This window comes from Phaseolus vulgaris, chromosome 2 (assembly GCF_051622355.1).
Source record: "Phaseolus vulgaris cultivar YP4 chromosome 2, ASM5162235v1, whole genome shotgun sequence".
NCBI lineage: Eukaryota > Viridiplantae > Streptophyta > Magnoliopsida > Fabales > Fabaceae > Phaseolus > Phaseolus vulgaris.
In genome coordinates, this window is record NC_143499.1 from 4053781 (window position 1) to 4076023 (window position 22243).

A 22243-nucleotide genomic window follows, 5' to 3' on the forward strand; every position below is an offset into this window, starting at 1 on the left:
TAATGCATTTGGTCGTCTGAGACTTCTACTTATCGTATGGTATTTTATGGACCCAACCGAATTAATCCAAAATGAAAGTTTTAAGATGCAAAGCATAAAGAGTAGATTGATACTGTTAAAGTGCAGAAAAAAATAGCCTTTCTGTTATCTGAGTGAATTCTGATGTGGTGTTACCATCATTAATCAAGCAAGAAAAAATCATTGTTATCTGGGTAACACAGATTCCAAGCACTGAATGAAACCTGGTTGAAATTATCCAGTTTTTCTCATGTATATCTTGTCTGTCAAGAACTTATATACCATGGTTCAAACATAAATTGCACATAAAGTGCAAATAAAAAATAATGGACCAACCGAGCAATCTGAATTCTGAACAAAGTTCACAATCAACATCTAGATATAAAAGTAACATGACATCAAAAGCACTCTGATCTATATTCAGCTTAGAATTAGTATTGCAGCTCAGAAAGAGATGAGATCATCTTTCGATGATTGCTGCTTCTTTTTATCTTGTCCCCCATCTGATGCTTCCCCTCCTTTTTTCCCAAAAATCATCTCATCAAGATCATCCATCATGTCATCACTGCTCCCTCCCTGAGGAGGTGTTCTTGATGCAGCTGGTTTTCTAATCAAGGCATCTTCTTTAGTGTGGCGCGGTGACTCATCTGGCTCAACAGCAACTGGGATCATGGCTGGTTCAGGCTGAAGTGGAACAGCTGCAGGCTGCTTCAACTCTTCGTACTTGGTGAGAACCTTCTGAATCTCATCGTTAACATTCAAGGCCTCAAAAAGAAGAGCTTCATTGTCCCCAGCAGTTTCAACAATTCTCTGGACAGTAGATTGAGACAGACGACACTGATGTACAAGCGTGGACGTCAAATCATCCTACAAATGGAAGAAATGGTCACATTTCATTTTCGCTATGTAACACAGATACTGACACGAACATTGATACGACATGGACACCAATATGACGAACATTAATACGATACGGACACGAAGATACGTATAATCTCTAAAATATAAAACACAGGAACACGGATCTATATATTATATAAATTGACAATGTTCACGAGTATGTTTCAAAAAAATTTTGTAACAGAAAGATGTTTCTCATGGTTGGTTTAAAAGGGTTTGTTCCTTAGTTTTGTAATCATAATAAAAATTTATAGAATAAGTTTGAGTTTTTAAAAAATTAATGTATTTCTCCTTTTTAAAATTGTATTAGAATCGTGCTAGAATTGTCAGAAATCAAACAAATATTTTTTGAATTGGACACTTTACCGATACATGTCCTACGAGTATCGGTGTCCAATACGTGTGTGCGACACAGACACGTCATTTAAGAGGAATTTTTGAACCTCATAGCATTTCCATCTTGGCAATTCACCAATGCCTGATTCAATTCGCTTCTTCTCTAGCAAGGAACATCACATGGCTAAAACTGACGTTTTTTATTTGGGGAACTTACAAGGGAAGTTTAGGATAAGTTAGGATAAGTTCTTGAGTGGGTGCTGCTTAGTTAGGTAAATGGATACATATCATATTAGGCATAATTAAGGACTAATTGAGTAAATGACATCTCTCTTTTCAGTACCCATCATCCTAATAAACCAGTAATTCAAAATTTCAGATAAACAATACCCATCATCACTGAATTATCATGGCAAAGGGGGTGATAAATCTCGTTACTAGAAGCTATACAAGCTTTGATTTATGTAAAAAAAATCTAAATAAACTATACCAAGCATCAGCAGTTCAATTTTTTCTTGGAAAGAGAATATCATCATCACTATTATCACTGAAAAGTAAATAAAAGTTTTGTATCGACAAACACCACTAACATATTTTTATGACTATATCTGTATAGTGTAACACACAATTGTAGACCAATTTCAAAAGAACAAATACTTACACAGTAAAGTAGTTCAAGATAAAACATCATGGGTCAGAGTAAAATACGGAGATGCACTGGACAAAACTTTGTGAAGATCATAACCAAGGGAAGGGGTTTACAGAAGATAACATTTCCATAACCACAGTATCTACACTTTTTCCATCACCAGCCACAGCAAACTGACAAGCTTTTTAGATTTGACACAATTGTCCCCTTTCTTATTGTGAAATGTGAAGTATCAAACTTACACAGGAAACTTAACTGCATAGGTTATGTAATCTCTTCTAAGTACATATACTATAGAAGCACAAAACAGTATGCAAAATAGAGGCCATAACAACACAGGGTAAATTTTGAAGACAGAAAAGGTCATGCACCAGACATAACAAGCTATTTAGTTACAAAACCAACTGAAGTTCTATCCATATTCCATCCACATATACAACACATGGGTCCTAATCCAAACATACATTACTTATAGAGCAACAAAACAGCACATTCAAAAAATAGCAACTGATAATAACATCATACCACCACAACCACAGTATACCTGTAAAGCATCCTGTTGCGGCGAAGACGACAACACAGTGGAAAGAAGCTCAATGCTATTTCTCGCAACATCAAAGGCTTCCTTAGTCTGTTCAGGAGAAAAACTCTGAACAGGAACATCATGCTCAAATTGCTCAGGAATGTCTTGCTCAAACTGCTGTTGAAGATTAACATCAGCTTCTGGAGCAGAAACTGAACGAGGCGGAGTGAAAATCGGTGCCAAGCTTTCATTGTCACGACCTGGAAACCTTATTCCCCTCGATTTCAGACTCTGAAAAACAAAAAAAAAAACATTTTTTTTTAAAAACTCCTAAATATAACCAAAAATAAATTCTGATTGAACTACCCCAGATGGGGTTTGATTGAAAATCTCACACCAGTTAATTGTTACATAAAAAGTTATTTTTCTGGGTTTTATCATTAATTCACAGGCTCTGGTCTTAAACTGTTTGAATTTAAACAGAGTGAAGAGAGAGACAGAAAAAGAACCTTGTAAGTTTCTTCAAAGACAGGGAGATACCGCAACTCGCCGGTGGACTCACCCCAGGCTTCGACCATCATGAGGGCCTTGTTGCGGTTGTTGACGACGGTCTGGGGGTCGTCGATGAGTCTGACGATCTCGTCGAGAACGCGCTCGGCGGCGACCTCGGAGAAGGCTTTCTCGCAGTTTTTGACGCAGGTTTCGAGGAGGACGAGGGCGAGGTACTGAATCCTAGGGCTCTTGACCATGATCCGCTTCTTGATTCCCCTGATGAGCTCGACGCAGGAGAGCTTGTCGGTGTTGATGAGGTCGCAGAGATCGAGGTTGAGGGCCCAATCGGGCTCGTCTAGGGCCTCGGAGGTGGCGTCCTCGACGAGCTTTTCGGCCTGATTGGGCCCCTGGAAGAACTCTCTGACCTTGAAGCTCATGGAAGTCATTCCCTCAGTCATCTTCCGACCCACTTCCACTCCTCCGATTTTGAGACGCTCTCCCAGTGCACTCACTTTCTCCATCAGATTATCGCTCATCTTCTTCTGATTCTGATCCAAAGAAGATCAACGCAAAAGGGTTTTCACAGTGAAGTGTTGGGTGGTTGCAGAGAACGCGTGAGGACTGGGCAAAGTCTTCCCTTCGCAACGCAACGCAACAGAACACTCTGTTTTCTTCCCTTTCCCTTTCTCTCTGTTTTCTTTTAATAGGAACAAGACTATTTTAACTTCTTTTTAAAAATTATATATTTAGGTAGATTTTTCCTTTTAGCCTCTTTTAATTTATATGTGTAATAAGTATATTATATTTTTTTTTATAGTAGAAAGATGATTTTTTTTTATAGTGGATTTGATTTTTTTATTTTTATAATTATAATAAAAATTTATATAAAATAAATTTAAATTTTTAATTTTTTTTTAATTATGTTAAATTCATGTTAAAAATCTCAAAAAATTTAACAAATATTATTAATGTTGTACAAGTGTGTTCGTTTATCCGAACATAGACTGTCACACATTATTTAATTATAAATTTTAATCATACACATTATTTAATTATAAATTTTAATCATACACATTATTTAATTATAAATTTTAATCATACACATTATTTAATTATAAATTTTAATCATAATATAATTAAGTGTTATTAAAGCAAAAGGTTGTGGATAAGAAAGTTCCAACTTTTCCGTTACCCATTTTCATAAAAAAACAAAAATTTACTTATTTCGATAAATCTAAAAAAAAAAATTACACCAAAATCTATAAAAAAAAACCTACTATTTTTTTTAAACTTCTTTCTCACTCCCAAATTCATTATTCCACTTCACACTTATTTTTCACAACTATTTTATTTTTTCAAATACCTTTTATTCTAAAATTATCACTTTTCTGGTCAATTTGTCAGTCAAATTAACTCAGATTTTACACTTAATGCAATTAAGGTGTAAATGAGTTTATTTCTCCACCAATTCTTTAATTATATAATACGTTAAATGTGAATCACCCTTTTACTTTTTAGTTAATTAATTAGTTAAATAAATTCAATTAAACACTGGATATGCGTGAATATTTGCATTATTTATACGTATTCAGTATTCCATTTCATACAAATTTGATGAAAAAATATAGTTTTTTTTTATAAAAATAACTACCCTCTTAAAAAATTAATTTTTATTTAACTTGAAGAATTAGTTGAACAAATGCTTATCCACCTGCTCCATTTTCGTATTTGTTTACAATTTTTATTATTATATTTTAAAATGAGTGGTTGCATAAGTTCATCCCTCATAATTGTGATAGTTAATGAAATATCAGTCATTTACAAATTTTATTATACCAATTTGCTGTGTTTTTTTAGTGTGTTTGCATTATCCTGGTGTGAAGTATACTGAGATATAAACTATACTTTTGTAAATATAACAGATTTTTTGTAGTTCTTTTTATTAATTTATTTGTTGTATATTTTAATTTATAATAAGATTTTGTTATAGATAATAAATGTTGTGAAGAAAAAAATTATTATGTATTTAATTTACTACAAAAAAAGTATTCTGTGACTAAATTTCCTTCTATTCATATAAATCGTTTCCCTATTATATGTACATAGAAATAAATGAATAAATCAGTTACATAACAATAAGCAAACAATGAAACTAAACACGATATAAGTACGAGAAAATAATGACAATATTTACAAATAATTTATTTTTCCTTCTATCCAAATAAGGGAAAACTCTTAATTTTTTTATATCTACTTTTATTTCGTCAAGAACAAGAAATGAAAAGTGTGCATATTTAAAGATGGATAAAATTCATTTCAAGAACCCCTTTTATAAGTAGAGTACAGAAAGATAGGAAAGAATCACATACTCTCAAGTGAAAACAGCAACGTGTAGAAATTCCATTTGTATACAAACTGAAAAAAAAATATCCATAAATGGCTGAAGGTGCAATCCTAAAACATTCCTATTTTCTTTCATCGAACTTTCTTATCCTTTTCTTTTGATTAAAATAACTAATTGATCTCCCTATCTAAAGCTAAAAAGGTGGAAAAGATTTGCATGTTTGAGAATAATGACTATTAGCAATAAGTTCTGTAAAGCAAGTGAGTTCCATTCTTACAAATCAAAGTCCGTGAGCAGAAGTGATGGTACAAGGACGAACAAAAACACAATCTTCCATCACCGCTTCTTGAGCAGAAGTGATGGTACAAGGACGAACAAAAACACAATCATTGGTTACTTCCATCACCGCTTCTCAAGACCCAAACAGAACCTTTTGACACGCATAACTCACTCATCACCTGAAATTGTTTCAAAAACGAACAAACACACAACCCTTAGGATAATAAGCAGGGAAAACATGATCAAGCTTGAGAATGATCTTGATCATGATTTTGCAATATACGTTTGCGTTCCCTCCATGTTAAGATCATTATCTACTTTCTAATTAATATGGCTACACAGGTGATATTCATTCTACTATTTTATCATGTCTAGATCTATTGATCAAAATTTCAAGTAACTACTCATTTTAGATTGTGCGAAGTTTCGTTTCCTTGTGTCTATCTCATTTATTTACATCGTATCCATGTTCCAGTACTCAATACTCTATTGTAAACTACAAATAAATAAATAGTATACCATAGCCAACTCATGAAAAAAAAAATCAAATTACCTTGTTATATTCATTGTTAGGGACCTCCCTACCAAGTTTTCTCCTTGCAGCTTCAACTATCTCAGCCTTCTTCAGCTTGGCATTGGGTCCACTTCCACGAAGCATATCAATTACAACATCTCTGCAGAGAGCAATGATTCCTTAGCATTTATATAACATATGGAATATGCTACTTGTTTTCAAAATTCTCAGACCTCCCATGGAATGAAAACAATTTTCCTTTTGGAGGTGAGGGTGAGGTGAGGAAGAGAAAAACAACCTGAACGGATCATCTTGTGATGATTTCAACACATAATAACCGTGGATTTCACATGCAACTTCGTTTATGACTGCCATTAACTCATTATGTGGACCGTCAAGACTGTGAGCCGCATCCACGGCAATTTTAGAATCTCCCTTAGAAAGCATAGCTTTGGAAACTGCCATTTCGCGCAATCCTTGGCATATTACTTTGAAACTGCCAAGACAAATAGAAGCAGCACAAGACAACTGTCAAACAACAAAATAAAAAAATAGAACTTCTGTAGAGCCCAATGAGTGTTGTGAGCACAGCTTGTGATCTTAGTGCCTTTCCATATTAAATCTCGAAAACATGTATACAATCCAGAACACGGGGATACAACATTTTAAAAATTATGTGCACAATACGACTATAATACAACATATGTCAACAAAAAACACAAATCTTATATAACAAAAGAAAAAATTGATATATAAAGCACACATGTGTTTAAATATGAAAGCCTTTTAAAGTGGTATGAAGTTAACTACAACTATCGTGCTTCCAAATATTATCACAACAATAATTTGAACATGGGAAATCACCAAAGCAAAGGATAGATGTCTCGATAACCGTACCTGCAAACTTTGTTAGTCTGAAAAAGCTTCTTGAGAGCAATTGGTAGAGCATGTCGGGTTTCATTTGACATGGTCATTTTCCCAGTAGATACTCCAGCCAGACTTGTTGGCCGTTGATCAGAACTTACAGATTTAAGAGCGTCATTGTTTACACCTTGGGTTGCTACAGCACTTTTACCAATTTTACGTTTTCCAACATTAGAAACAAGTCCAGGTAAATGCTGTTCCAAACCTTTGAAAAGTTTTTCCTGTTTTTCAACAATATCTGGATAGAGTTTTTTGAATGACTCATCAGGAAGCTCTTTGAATTTCCAGTAAGGTTTTGGTTCTCCAGCAGATTTATCAAGATTAGCTGTTTCCAAGCCGAATTGCTTAAGGAAGTCCTTCACATGAGTAGCAAGTTCACCTCGAACATTCAAATCAGAAGACTGAACTTTCAAATTCTTGCTAAACATTAGTAAGACATAATCTCTGGCCAAAGATGCCGCACCACCATTAGGATATAGCAATGAACTTTTTGCAGTCCATAGTCCCCACAACAATAATGCATGTTGCTGCAGGAATTTTAGGAGTTCCTCCTCAGAGTATTCAGGAGCAAAGTGTTTTATAGCACTGAAACGCTGTGGTGGGTATGTCTATCATAAAGAGCTGCGTTAGACAAGTTATAAAACGTAGCACAGAGAAAATAAATAGAAGATTACAGCATTATTTGATCTTTGTAGCCTATCCCACCTCGAAGGAAAAGGCAAGGTAGTGATGGTTGTTATACTACTGTGTTCAGTTGAGACCATAGTTGAGATAATTAGATCAGATTGACCAGTTCAACTAGGCCCCCGCCCCAACCCTTTAACTGGTGATCAGGAAACCAGTCGGTAAAGTAAATCATGAAATCGGGCACACACTGGCAAGAACTAACTGATTCAATTCACAAACAGATGAATTTTTACTGGGGAAAAATTAAAATCCCCTACCTATAATATTCATAACCTCTTTCGAAACCATTGTTACTTTTGATATGTATTATACAAAATCTAACTACTCATCATACTTTTGATTGCATTTTGGTAAATGTTTATTTATTTTTATTAGTAATATATGTTTATTTATCAATTTAACTTGTAATCTTTTATTTTGTAAGACTATGCAATCCATTGATGTTAATTCAAATTTTAGCATTAATGTATTTTGATTTTGCACTAATTTATAACTAAAGGAAATATATATATATATATATATATATATATATATATATATTGAAAGCAGAAAATGTTTGCAATCTTATCAATGAGCAATTTTGGTGCACATGTCCAGGTTATTTGATATAGATATCCACTAATAACTTAACAGTTAACACACATAAAACACCAGTAGTGAATTGGGAATACAGAATATCTTTAAAAAAAAAGAATGTAGCCAACTATGAACAAGCATAGGAAGTAAGATGAAGAATGCTGTTAGACCTCAATGCCCCTATAACATAATCAAAAGCAAATAATGTTACAAACCTCTAGCATTTTCTTAAGTCGCTCTTCCACAGGTAATGATAGTAGATCCCTAAATTTAAATACACACGATAAAATTATAAGCCAATAGCAAAAGTATAAACCAATAAAGATAAATAATGTAGAACTATAGGCACAACAAACATGATATGAAGAAGTCAACAGAAAAAACGACAGAAAGCATATAACAACAAATATACAGACAAGGACAGAATTGCAGATACGGAAGGATAAAGAATGAGAGTCCTACATACAGCTAATGGAAAACCTTTAATCAGAATGAAGGACCAAAATTAAATAAACTTGATATTCAAGGAAGACGCACCTTTTAGAAGGACCCTTTGGTAAATTGTTGCTAGCTCCAGGACACAGTGCAGTAACATAATCATACCTAGAATCAAAGATTTACAGATTTCAAATATTTAGTAGTCGTTAACATATCACATAAGAGTGGGAAAAGGACAATAGGACATCTTCTTACGCTCTCATTGTGAAGTTTATAGGAGAACTTTCTTGTGCCACCATTTGCTCCAAATATCTAGAGGAGATATCACTCTTGCAGCTATGATACTTAAGAGGAAGCCAGTTCTTCACATGATGCAGAAAAAGAAAAACTGATTAGAACAGGAATGGAAAAGAAACAAAATGAAAAAAATCACCATTAAGAAATTCGTTTTGACAGAAAATGCATATATATGGAACTAATTAATACTTTATTTAAGAGGAGAACATGTTATTTATCCATGTATCACAAGTACATTACAGTCCGTTTCATGCAGAAAACACCAAAATAACCATCCTCCTAATCCTGCATTCATTCTTCACAGTCATAACCATAACCTTTTATTGAAGTTGTTAGAATATATGAAAATATTTTATCATATCTTAGAATGTCTTATATTATCCTCTAGGATAATCGTCCTATTTCCTTACTGTCTCTTATCTTAGGATTGTCATCATAAAATAAGAGAAAATGGTTATTGAACAATTAAGAGTGGAGGTCAACTTATTAGTAGAAACTAAATTAAATGAACTGTAACAAATTACAAGAACGTAATCTAAATTTCATGAAAAAAGGTAGACTTGACTGAAGCCACTAGCTTAACATTATAGCTGGACATAACGAAATATAGAGATTTAGTGGAGATAATTTATAGAAAGGGAAGGATTAGAGATGATGTGGTCAGGAGCTCCAGAGTACATAATCCAGGATCCAGAAGGAAATGATAGAGAGAAGTAAGCATAAAAATTACTAGATTAAGAGACTGAGGAAGTGGTAGTTCTTGATGGACCCTTTAGTTAAGAATACTCTTTGTAATCATTGCCTTATAAGAAAAACTTATTCTCTTAATAACTTCATCCTTTCTCTTGAAATCCAACACCTACACTTCTGCAAATGTTAAAAAACATAAACTGGGAGAGGAGGGAATAGAAATTGCACACGTAGTTGTGGAGACAAAACTTTGAATCAAACAAGGATTAAAACGAACAAACTGACAAATTACTAGATTATGAGACAGTTAGAGGTGGTTCTTGATGGACAGCCTTTAGTTGAAATACTCTCTGTAGCGTGATAAGAAAAACTTATTCTCTTGAGAAAGAGATCCATCCTTTCTCTCGAAATCCAACACTAATTTGCAAATGTTAAAAGGTATGAACTGTGGGAGGAGCAAATGGAAAATGCACTCAGAAAGAATAGGCAGACAAACAAACTTTTAACAGTTTAGGGTTTTCATCCATTATACAGACCAAGGAGAAGGGAGGGGACCCTCAGAACAGACCAAAAAGGGCAACAAGCAGAATGCAGGCCCAAGTAGTGATTTCCTGACATTGAGAAGAGGATCCACTTGACAAGGGCAAAAAATGGTAGCATCATGAAGCGGCTTTCCCAGCAACAGGACTACATGGTCTGGCCAAAACCTCTGCATGGAGACAATAGACAGGCCAAGTCTGAGGAGCAATTCTTGGTGCAAAAACTCAACCTTGCAGAGGCAGGGCAGATCCACTGCAGGGACAGGATTGATCCACACTTATGCTAACTTATGATTTGAGGCAGGAGAGAATATTTATGTAAAAATGCTTCACTGAAAAACACACTTTGCTTAAGGATCTACATACAGAATATAGATCGATAAATGAATGCAAAAATGCAATACAGACAAATAATTAGGCTAGTAGTTCTGTGTCCATTTAAGAATAATATAACCCTTGTTATAACCAAAAAAAATCACATGTAAATCACACGGCAGTATTAACTACTAGAATACCTCATCACCATCATTTTTTTGCTCAATAATAGATGGCTCAGTCGGCTTATTCTGCAACAGAGAAGAAAAACATATTAGCTAGAAGGAAATGAACTAACAAGCCTTAACAGAATACAAGCACCAGAAAAAAAATTACAAGATGGATTGATATTGCAACAAGACAGCTTTTGAACTAAACTTACGAAATAACCAAATCTGTGTCTAATTTCAAGCATAGTTGGCACAAATGGAGCCAAGGTGCTAGTTGCTAAATATTAAATTTAACAATTTATGAACAACAAAGCCAATGTTCCTGTAAGTATGCAGCAGCAACCAAACATTTGTCACTTAAACACATGCCTGTTATGGGTTTCTAAATCCTACGTTTAGTTGAGATCCAGATTAGCAACAAAAACTTTGGTCCAACTTAAAATAAACAACCTAATCATCTAAAAAAGTGCATGTAAAAATATTTCAAGATTGCCAATGCCATTCTATGAAAACTATAATTCCTGCACCCTGCTTTTGTGAAGTCAAATTTAAATTACTACAATAAAATAACAAAGATGCATGAATAAAAGAAATACATGATACCTGCTTCTTTGATGTAGCAACAGACTTTTCTTCATTTGAGCCCTCAATTTTGACGGTAGCATTTGCTCCACCAGATGTAACATTCTTCCTTTTTGAAGTACCAGAATTAAGATGCTTTAATTTTGGTCGGAGTTGCACAACTGCCTGAGTTGGATGTACGTGTAACTGTAACCAAGAAAAAGGTAGGAAAAATTACATTTTTTTTTCTAAAATAAACAATCAACTTGAATAACTTGAAACAGACATCTGTAAGTAAATGTAAAGCATATCAATTTTGCTGGGTTAATCATGTATGATTCTAACCTGACAAGTCTTTACAAGAGAATGTTCAATTATTTTTCTTTTAAGGTAGGTAGTAATCCAAGGTTTTTCCATTTATGGAAAAGGAGGAGCCAAGCTCATTTCAGGGCATGCTTTTTATTCCTTGTTCCCCCCTTTTCACTGTTGATTAAAGCATACCTTAAAAAGTATGCCAAACTGCATTAGCTTTTCAATGAACTTTATCATTAACAAACACATTACTTAATTGTTATAATTTCCTTCTAGACCTGTGTAAGATGTCTCGTGTTAAACCAATAACAAACTCATCTTGAGAAATATTTTTGGCTAAATACACTCATCATCCTAATTCATCAGAAGTATTAAATGTTCAATTATAGGACAATAATCTCCCAAGTTGCAATGGCAAACATGATACAATGTTCATGTCATATATCACCTTCAAGCTAAATTAGAATCATAAAACAGAATGGGAGAAATAATTACCTTATCTCCCATAAGAAGCCCAACAGCAGTTGCAGCTCGTCCATCTGCACGAGATGGCTTCCACGAAGTTCCATAAGTCTGAAGAGAATTAAAACAATTGCATCATACTTACAGGCTATAACGATTTTCTAATGCAAGTAACAAGTGCAAAAATAAAGTACTCAACTGCAAGCATCAACTTCCAATATTCTTGTGCTAAAAGTTTATAGGGGAATTTGACAAACAAAAGGGTTTAGCATACCAAGGAATAAAAAAAATACATCAACACCAATCAAGCATTATAGCACTAGTTGAAACCAGCTGCACGGATCAAAGTTCAAACAATGTATTGGGGTCTACAAAATTAGAACAATTGTACCATTGGTTCATTTCATAAAGGTTTGACGATGTTTTATGCTCATACGTTGGTTGCCAAACACAACCTTTTAAAAACATAGAAAAGGTACTTCTGGTGAGTTTTAGAACTTCTTTGCAATATTTCACAAAAACAATATGCTTTTTGGAAAAAAATGCAACACTACATTTGACAGGCTAAAGTTTCATTGTACTTCCAGTCAATATATGATTAGAAGCATAAAATAACTGTCTCTCTAACAATGCCATATTAACATGTTGAAAATGAAGTGTAGCAGTTCTCATGCACCAGTAACATGGGGTAATTTAATGTCATTCCCGCCCCATCCTTTAACCCTCCTTTATTCACTAATGGGCATCTAGAAGAGTTTATGCGGGCTTAGACAATGGCTTATAACTCCGATAAACTCTTTGAACTTAATTAAAAATTAAAACAGATTTAGGGCAAATCAAAACTTATAGAAATATAAGCTATTTTTAATTCATTTTTAAAACTTTTATTGACAAAATTATAACATAACTTCAGATATCCAATAAATGTTTAACTAAGTCATTTATCAAAACACGTCCTAACTGTCCTAAGGAAAACTAACAAAAGTAACCAGGTTTTGACCAATTTCACACTCGCATAGCACATGCAAGTGGAACCAACAAATAAGCATTTTGATGGATGCTAATTTCAAAACATGTAGCGAAGATATTATAAAGGAGCACTGATATATCTAGTGAATCATGGATTCTAAATTGCCAAGCCCACATCAAAACGACTTGAATCTTTGTCGATAAAATATATAACAGAATACACCATTACAGCCAAGAAGCCCTGGAACCTTCGTCATCACTTATTTAACCAAACATCTTGGTTATTTTACTTTACTCATTACTTTACTTATTGTAGTTTGTAAGACTCACTAGGAATGCAAAAATGCTGTATAGCTCATCTTAGAGATAATCGCAGAGATAAAGAAGCAAACCTGCTTCGTGACGTTGTATTTGCTGGCAAACTCTGTGTCAATATTATTTGACTCGAGATCAATGGGCAAATCAAGCTCCACTTCTGAACTCTCGGGATTCAACCTTACCTACACAATTATAATTAAAGAGAAAATTAACATGATTGATTTCCTATTTTCCTCCAGAAAGAAACAATTCAACAAACATACCTCTTGGCATCGGTCGTCTATGTCGTACGGTCGCCAATTAGGCCTCAAAGGATACTGAAAAACGAACAACTAAAAAGCGACAAGGAAAATTACTCCGAAATTATTGTAAAAAAAATGCAGAATCGAACAAGCAATGGGGTGAGCGAAACGCGAACCTGAGACTCGGCATCAATAGAAGATGTGAAGAAGACGTCAATTTCGCGCACAACTGTATCTTCGGGAGTATCTTCGTCCATGGGATCATCTCGTCGTGGTTCTTCTCCGTCTTCCGGTTCCGACTTGGGTTCCGTTTCCATTTGCACATTGGTGTTGAGTTTGGGCTTTGTATGAATTGGCGACACTGTTTCCACGCCATCTTCGCTCTTTTTCACAGTCGCAACGAATTCCTGAGGCTCTGGTTTGGAGATGGATGGTTCAGGTTGGGGTTGAGGTTCAGTTTTGGGGCCAGGTTCCGCTTTTGGTTTAGGTTTGAGCTTCGACGATTTTGGCGCGAACTTGGAGACTCGAGAAGTGGCCTTGACCGGCGCTTCTTCCAAGTCGTCTAAGTCCATACCGTGGAATGCTTGGTTGCGTTACGGTGGGTGCGAGCAGTTACGGCGGGTCACGTCGCCGAGGGAGGCGGCGCGCGGCGGAGAAACGGCAGTGGCAGTGCTTTTGCGCCTTCTGATACTCGTAAGCAATTTTTTATGAATACTGAAATTTAATTTTGTTAACCTAATATTTCAGAAAAAATTATTCACCTTCTATCTCGAAGAGAATTTTTATTTATTTATAGGAAAATATAAGATTAAATTTATATATTATATAATTGTGAATTATTTATATGTATAATATATTTTAATTTTTTAAAAAAACAGAAATATATATCTTTATTTAAATACTTTATTTTTTATTTTTATTATTATAATAAAAAATTATATAATAAATTTAAAATTATTAATATATTTTTTAAATTATATTAAATTCGTATTAGAATGTTACAAATTCAATAATTATTTTTTTGAATTATTATAATCAAAACAAATTTCTGATTACACTTTCTACATATTCTGAGGGATTTCTTTGTGATAATAATAGAAATTACTTCTAATTCCTTGAATAAACAGAAGAAAATAATGATGCAGATGAAAATAAACGGTTACACAAATATGAGAGTACTACTTTTTTAAAAACATATCAATAGTTAAAATAAAATGTATAGATTAAAAATATTAATTTATTTTCAAACTTAATGATATTTTTTTCATATATATATTAATAATATTTACCTATGTTATATTCGAATTTAGTTAATATAAATGGTTTCCTTGTTTTACTTTTTAAAATATATAAATATTTTATTTTTCAGTCATGGAAAAAAAATATTACATTTAAATTTAGGTTAAGGTTTCCGTTATAAATATTCTAATATTAAACAATATTTATTCAATAGAACATAATTTTAGAGATAATAATATCTAAGTTTATTTTATTTTTTAACATAATGATGTTTTTCATGTAGATATAATTTTTTAGGATCATTTTAGATAGTTTTTTTTCTTTGATAATTGAAATTGTTTTTATTTTAAAAGTTATAAATGATTGCAGTTGGTATCAAATAACTTTAATAGTTTTTTATTGTACTGCTTATATAAAAACTGATTTCAGAATTAAAATTTATCTACTTACTCTGTTAAAATAATAAATTTATCATAAATTTTAATATAATGATTGAAAATTTTATTTTTGAGACAAATATTTTTTGTTCTAGTTACAATTATTAATATTGATGAATATACATCTGTCTACAAATAATTTTTGTTCCATTACCATTATTAATACTAAAAAACACATGTCTCTAGATTTAGAGTATGTGGATCATTTTTTTTTCTTATAATAATAAAAAACTGATTATCACAGCAAAAAGATTTTTCAAAATTTATATTAAAATTTTAAATAATTTTCACACTTCACTAGGGAGATATTTTGAAATTTATTCTTTAAAATTTGAGATGAATTCTGTTTAGTTTTCAAAATTGATTTTAATCTATAAAAATAATATCTCCCTTATTTGGTTTTACTATTAGCAGCTAAACAAGTTTTTTACTTTTAAAACTTATAAAAAGAGTATTATTTATAATTTAAACCAATTTGTGCTTATAAAAGCCTAAATCTAATATACTTCATCAAAAAGTCTAAAAATTGATTTGATATAGTATACACTGAAAACTATTTTTAAGACTAAAATAATTAGTCATTGTATTAACTAAACTAAAAACTGTTTTATAAACTAAAAAATTATTCATATATAAAATAATTTCTATTATTAACAAAAATTTATAAAGTAATTTTTAAATTAGTATCTAACTATTAGTTATCAATATTTTAGCTACTAATTATTTATATTCTAAATTAGTCTCTAATAGTCTTTTAGAGACTAATTTTAAATCTAAAATATTAATAGCTAAGACTTTCGTAACTAATTTAGATACTAATTTAAAAATTATTTTATAATATTTTCTTAATAATAGAAACCACATTAAATATCAACACTTTTTTTATTAGTATTTAAATTAGTATTTAATTTAGGCAATATAATAACTAATTATTATTTTTCTTTAAATTTGATTACTATTTAATTATTTTCTTATAGTATATCATAGGATTATGTTGATTTCAACCCTAACATGCTTAGTAGTAATTCAGCAGCAATGCAAGAGTTAATAAAAGTATTGTACTGTTCTGAAGGGTAGAGAGAAGCAGCAGCAAACTAGTATTGGAAAGTGGTGGCACAATTGCCAAAACTCAAAATACAGGGATATATATATGAAGTTTTGTATCTTGTGTTTTTAAGCCCCTAATCAAAACCAAAGCACACTACAATAGAAGCAGGTAAAAAAGCACTGATCAGTTGTTGGATGATATCTGTCAGCTTTCTTTATGTATACATGTAAGATGACTTTGTCTGCTCAGCAGAAAGGACCTAAACCTGTGTAGGAATCATGAACAAAAAAGAGTTGGAAACTAAAACATTACACTGTCCAACTTCATCTCATTTTCCTCAAACCGACCCATTTAACTGAGACACACAAATGCATTTATATGTTAAGAACAAAGAAAGGACTCATACAATTTGCCATGTCGATACAATTAGGATTGTAGATTGTACCACAATATGGAAGTACATATGTAGCAATTTTCATACTGCATCAGACTGGGATATTCACTGTAATTGTTTTAAACATTCCGGATTTAGTGCTGTATTTTCTATTTTTGGAGACACGGCAATTGAGCATGATGGAGATTTTACACTTGTTTTAGTCAGAGGGAACTACAAGAACCAGTATGCTTATAATGATGTATAAGTGAGATGCTCCAGTCTAAAAAAATTACCTTCAGTTGCAAGAAACATATCTACACAATTAAGACTTTGAAGCAAGAAGTCCCATCTGTTTAGTAAGCTTGTCAACATGCTGCATCTTATCAACATTTTTCTTCTCATTTTCCCTTTCCAAAGGCAAACCATGGTCTTCAGTCAGACCACATCCTAGAGAGCTAAATTTAATTTCCTCTGTGTCTCCTGTAAGTGGGCTTGGCCTGAAAAACAACTCCCAGAACTCATCATCGATATCCGGGAGTTGGGAAATTCCGTCTGCATCGGGTGAAGAATAACCGGCTTCTACAGTGTGCGGCCCATCCGAAACAGATGGCACATCTATCTCCCCCATGTTCCTGCTACCAGCCCCCACATCATTCAGATTATGATTCACTAAACTGCTTTCTGTCTCCACCCCTTGACTTTGACAAAAATCCAATGGAGATTGCACCTCGGATATACTGGGCATACAATTGACAGGAAACTGGGAGTCTACTTCCATGCTTGTCAGCTCAGAAACAGAAGGAACCGTAGAAAGGGTCACATTAGAAACCTGAGTGGATGAACTGCTGCTATCTGATGCAATGGCAGAAGGAATATCATCAATGAGAAAAACATCAGGGTTCTTAATTGATGATTGTGTTGCTGTAGAATTGTTTATTTGCAGTATCTGGCGAAATAAAGATTTAGCAGCGTCATTTATGGAACTCTGGTACTTGACTACGTGTCCATCAAGACCACTATGGAGACTGTTGGTGGCTAAATTATCCTTTTCTTGCCTGTGGAGCCTCCTCTTTTTACTACCCCCAGTGATATGTTTATTACTTTCATTCTGCTGCTGTACAAATTGAGCTAAGAAGCCAGGGCTCTGCATGGCCTTTGCTAGGAATGACATCATTTGCTGCTGGCGCTGCTCCATTGACTGCACACGTTGCCCAACATTCTGCAATTGGTTATCAGTCACTTGCTGTTTCTGTCTCAACCTAACTAGTTCCTGCATAAGAACGTTCTTGTCCCTTTTTAGTATTTCCACCTCTTCCTCGAGCCCAAATTTCCCCACTTCGACGCATGCTCTAACAGATGATTTTTGCACTTGAGATGGTTGTTGACTACCATTTACTTGAGCAGATTTACGCCTACTGATACTTTTTAAAAGTTGTTTTTCCCCTCTTAAAAATCCTTCATTTGCAAATTCCCATTGATCTGGATCAACCTTCCTAAAACCCTGTTTGTCAATCAAAAGGAAATCATTGAATAATATAGATTAAGAGAAGCAAATGTGTGTAAACTGTACAAGTAATCAAGCTTAATTAAAACTACAAGTAATACCAATAATAACTTGTGAAGAGGAGATGGCATGTGAAACAATATTCTCGAGTGTGTGAGATACAAGTAAATTTTCTTATATAGCAGTAGAATCAATTTTGTAATAATTAACTAAATTAATTGAAGAGTGCAAACCAAGGACCTATATTTCACATAAACTATGTCCTTATTACATCATTGTAATATATTTCTACAGCACATAACCAAAGGTTGTCTTCAATCACAATTTTTCTAAATTATATTCTGTGATCCCTTTTCAATCAACCTACCCTAAAGCTACCACAATCACAATTATAATTTTTGTACACTCGTATCACCACCTAATGTATCCATGTTTTTGGCAATCTTTGAATCGGACCATATCATTGTTCAAGTGCATTAATAACAAAACTTAGATATGGTATGGACTCTTACTAATTACATAATTGTTCCTAGTATCATAAGATTTTCAACTTAAGCAGTCAGTCTTGCAACCAAACACCAAGCAGGGGCAATTTCAATCATGGTAGTCAAGACAAAATTATGGGCAATATCTTCAATGAAGGGTATTAAGAAGTGTACTTTAAGCCTAACTCAACCTCAGGTTTGAGTCCAATTATATACTATAAAATGTCTTAATCTCTAGTGTCACAGTAGTTTTAATCACAATTTACACTTGTAGTTTTCTCATGATTTACAGAACTTAACACCTAGACAACGAAAACCTAGTTCAGAACAGGGGAAAAAACAAAGAAAGAAATGAAAACAGACTGACAGCATCCTTAATCAAGTGTGTCATCAAACTCGGTTTCCTCATACACAAATTGGCATATTTTAACCTATAACAAGAGGCAAAAAGAAAAAAGTAAAAGAAAAATTGAGCTCACTTTGCTAACTTACTATGCAAACTCAGATCTACGCAAAATTTTGCCAAGCTAAGCCAAATTTACAAAAGTCGAGCATACCCAATGAAGGTGTAATACTGACCTGCAAATTCGAGATTCATACCAATCAATGAGACCACGCCACAGTATTCAAAGATAGAATGTGCTACATGGAACGAAATAAAAAAAAAAATAATCCCATAAACCACAAATATAAAAAAAAAAAACAATAGAAAACAACAAAACCCTTCAATCCATCGACCCCACAACAACAACAACAAACCACGATCCCTCTGAACCCGAAACAGAAAAACAAAACAAAAGAGAAAATTAGCAACAGAGCTAAGAACAACACTGAAGGAATAATTGGAGAAAAAGCTATGCGATGCCCACATAAGTATTCAACTGCCTGACGAAGCTGGAGAAGTTGTTGTGCTTGAAATGTTTGGGCAAGATGTCTGTGGCGAATTGGGGGACGTTCCAGACAACAAAGGTGTTGTTGTTTTCGCCCCAGGACACGACCGAATCGGTTGATGGGTCATCGACCATGTCGTAGGTTTTGCTGAGAAACGGAGCGACAGAAACAGTGGTGTTCCAGGATGCTCCCTCCATGGCAGATCAACACTGATTCCTATGCCTAAACCAAACTTTAGGTTTTGGCTTTATTGCAGAGAGAAGGAAGAAGAAGAAGAAAAAAAGAAGATAAACGGAAAGTATCACACCTCAAACCAACTCTTACTCCTTTCACTTCAATTTCCCTCCTCATCATTTATTTATTTCCTTAACTTGTTATTTTAGTGTTTTTTTTTCTAATTCTTTTTGTCTCTCTTCTTACTTTCTTCTATTTTCTTCTTTTCATTTTACTCTTAACTTCTTTTTTATATATAAAAGTTATTGGGTTAGACATCGTAGGAGTCTTTGACATCTTAAATATGACTCTTAATTTTTTTTTTATATATAAAAGTTATTGGGTTAGACATCGGAGTCTTCACATCTGAAATATGAATTTTTAAAATTTCAATTATACTGACATTTCAAGTAACAACAATCATCTATCATTATATAAAAAAATTGTTATTAAAAAAATTAAAAATATAAGTAAGTATAGAATTTTAGATCAAAATTTTTATATTAACAAAATTAATATATAAATAATTTATATCTATTTATAAATAACTCTAAAAATAGTAAATAAAAATCTATTATATTAATGAAATAATTTTTTTTTAATAAACTCTAAGTTAATAACTACTCTTCATTTTTTAAATATTCAAAAGGTATCCTTTGATGTTCCTCACACCCTATAAGTGTAACTCATTATATCGATGGTTTTCAATGTAAAATGAGTTTAATTTAGTACAAATATATTGTCAGGAAAAAAGGAAAATGATAAAACAAATAACCATTTTAATAATATATTAATATTTTAAATTAAAATATAATAATTAAAATATTAGTATTTTGAGTTATGATTGTTTTTGTTTATGATTTTCAGATGTAACCACTCGAGAAAACAAATGAAAAAATTCTTGTGATTACGTACTCAAAATCACGTTGGGTTGTAACACTAATAATCTTAATAATAATAAATAAATAATCATTCGAATTAAACTTTAGCATTAATGTGTGTTTCCTGATATACTCTAACAACTTTATCATTAAACTTTAAATATAATTTTTATATGATTATGACTCTCACACTCAATTTTTAAAATTTTCTATAAACATCTCTTATATTTTTGCGGGTATGGTAAAAAAATATAGTACATTTATCTATATAAACACACTCACATAGACTTAGACATTAAAGTATCATTCAGTCTTTTAGTATAATTATTTATGTTTATGAGAGTATTATCTGCGTTTATGTAAACACAACTACAATTTTATGATTGAACACAATTATTTTATCTCTCACACTTTTTTTAATGTAACCACAATAATGTGATTGAACCTCTTTGACATATTTTTTAATATAAAAAACATATTTATCACATCTATGCAAACGCAATCATAATTATGTGGTAAAATAAATAGCACAATTTCTTCATATAAGCGTAATTTGCCAAACAAATATGATTCAATTGCACCTATAATCGAATATCAGATACAACTATAAGGGTGTGTTTTGATAGGTATGTCAACTCAATTTTAACTTTGTACTCAATCTATAGTACAAAATTTCATATGAACGTGCTTCTCACAATCATGAGAACGTAACTACAACTATGATTGAACCTCTAAAATATTTTTTTTGTACGAGCGTGTCTCTCACATTGTTGGAGATCCCACATCGACTAGAGATTAAAGCCTTTTCATTGTATATAAGTGAGTGCAAACCTCAACCCTATGAGTTGGTTTTATGGGGTTGAGTTAGGCTTAAAGTCCACTTCGTAGTATGGTATTAGGCCACCTCCTATCGGAATGTAGTTACATCCTTGCAGTTCAAATTTTTACTCAATTTTTTGCTGCAACCACGTCCAAATTGTTTTAGAGAAAATAAGAGTTGGACAAAAATTAAAAGAAAAACTTTTAATAAATTGTAGTATAATTTAAAACAATTAAACCTTTAGTAAAAATACTTTAATAAAAATGGTTGTATAACTTTTATCATAATTTAAAGGGATTAAACTTTTACTATAGATGATGTACAACTTTTAGTACAACATAGGGCTGTTAGACTTTTTAATAAAATTTCTCGTGCAATTTTTAGCATAATTAAAGATGATTAAACTCTTAACATAATTTAAAGTACAAATTTTAGTATAGTAGAGAATAATTAAGTTCTTGCATGGATGGATGTAGAAGAAGAGAGTTTTTAATATAACTTTTTTTTACAACTTTGAGGGATTAAACTCTTAATTTATATTGTTGTACGACTCTTACAACAAAATAAACTTTTAACATAAATTGGCATATAATTTTTAATATAAACAAAGAGAAATTAAAGTTTTCATGTTAATACAAATTGAAAGCATAAGACGAATACACAAAAAGCCTAAAAGGCTTCAACACGTACTGAAAATTATAAGGCAAGTTCATATAAAAAGCTCAAATAATGTCATCCAAAACAATCAAAATATCATAAACACACCTAAATATACGAGAAAATATTTATTATTT

General features: G+C 32.5%; 3 protein-coding genes across 7 annotated transcripts; all 3 read right to left on the reverse strand.

Moving 5' to 3' along the window:
• Positions 1-232: 232 nt before the first annotated feature.
• LOC137810328 (Target of Myb protein 1) lies at positions 233-3629 on the reverse strand. Its single transcript, XM_068611531.2, has 3 exons — positions 2936-3629; positions 2448-2717; positions 233-885 (listed from the first exon to the last, which is right to left on the reverse strand). The coding sequence occupies exons 1-3, from the start codon at positions 3452-3454 to the stop codon at positions 463-465; spliced, it is 1212 nt and encodes a 403-aa protein (XP_068467632.1). The 5' UTR covers positions 3455-3629; the 3' UTR covers positions 233-462.
• Positions 3630-5259: 1630 nt separating this feature from the next.
• Positions 5260-14321, reverse strand: LOC137810331 (SIN-like family protein). The gene is made up of 13 exons (XM_068611533.2): positions 13732-14321; positions 13577-13645; positions 13388-13495; positions 12060-12137; positions 11295-11459; positions 10722-10772; positions 8936-9042; positions 8780-8845; positions 8458-8506; positions 6953-7587; positions 6354-6551; positions 6095-6215; positions 5260-5720 (listed from the first exon to the last, which is right to left on the reverse strand). The coding sequence occupies exons 1-13, from the start codon at positions 14125-14127 to the stop codon at positions 5649-5651; spliced, it is 2115 nt and encodes a 704-aa protein (XP_068467634.1). The 5' UTR covers positions 14128-14321; the 3' UTR covers positions 5260-5648.
• A 1984-nt stretch (positions 14322-16305) lies between these two features.
• Positions 16306-19963, reverse strand: LOC137810332 (heat stress transcription factor A-1e). 5 transcript variants are annotated; one of them, XM_090298109.1, is made up of 4 exons: positions 19514-19884; positions 19137-19223; positions 16949-18156; positions 16306-16544 (listed from the first exon to the last, which is right to left on the reverse strand). In XM_090298109.1, the coding sequence occupies exon 3, from the start codon at positions 17929-17931 to the stop codon at positions 16978-16980; it is 954 nt and encodes a 317-aa protein (XP_090154235.1). In that variant the 5' UTR covers positions 17932-18156; positions 19137-19223; positions 19514-19884; the 3' UTR covers positions 16306-16544; positions 16949-16977. The 5 variants fall into 5 exon arrangements, with proteins under 5 accessions (XP_090154235.1, XP_090154236.1, XP_090154238.1 ...); XM_090298110.1 differs by lacking the exon at positions 19137-19223 and adding an exon at positions 19224-19286 and having other exon boundaries at positions 19514-19866; XM_090298112.1 differs by having other exon boundaries at positions 19124-19223; positions 19514-19857.
• Positions 19964-22243: the final 2280 nt, after the last annotated feature.

Bases quoted from the DNA above. Each gene is read 5' to 3' on its own strand.
- LOC137810332 (XM_068611534.1), bottom strand. From the start codon at position 19,732: ATGGAGGGAGCATCCTGGAACACCACTGTTTCTGTCGCTCCGTTTCTC. The intron at 18,157-19,513 runs GTGGGCATCGCA...ATTGACAAACAG, and splicing joins TCAGGCAGTTGAATACTTAT to GGTTTTAGGAAGGTTGATCC.
- LOC137810328 (XM_068611531.2), bottom strand. From the start codon at position 3,454: ATGAGCGATAATCTGATGGAGAAAGTGAGTGCACTGGGAGAGCGTCTC. The intron at 2,718-2,935 runs GTTCTTTTTCTG...TTTGTTTTTCAG, and splicing joins TCTTTGAAGAAACTTACAAG to AGTCTGAAATCGAGGGGAAT. The intron at 886-2,447 runs GTATACTGTGGT...TTCCATTTGTAG, and splicing joins CGCAACAGGATGCTTTACAG to GATGATTTGACGTCCACGCT.
- LOC137810331 (XM_068611533.2), bottom strand. From the start codon at position 14,127: ATGGACTTAGACGACTTGGAAGAAGCGCCGGTCAAGGCCACTTCTCGA. The intron at 10,773-11,294 runs GTATCATGTATT...TCTCTGTTGCAG, and splicing joins TTGCTACATCAAAGAAGCAG to AATAAGCCGACTGAGCCATC. The intron at 8,507-8,779 runs GTGCGTCTTCCT...ATTTAAATTTAG, and splicing joins CCAAAGGGTCCTTCTAAAAG to GGATCTACTATCATTACCTG.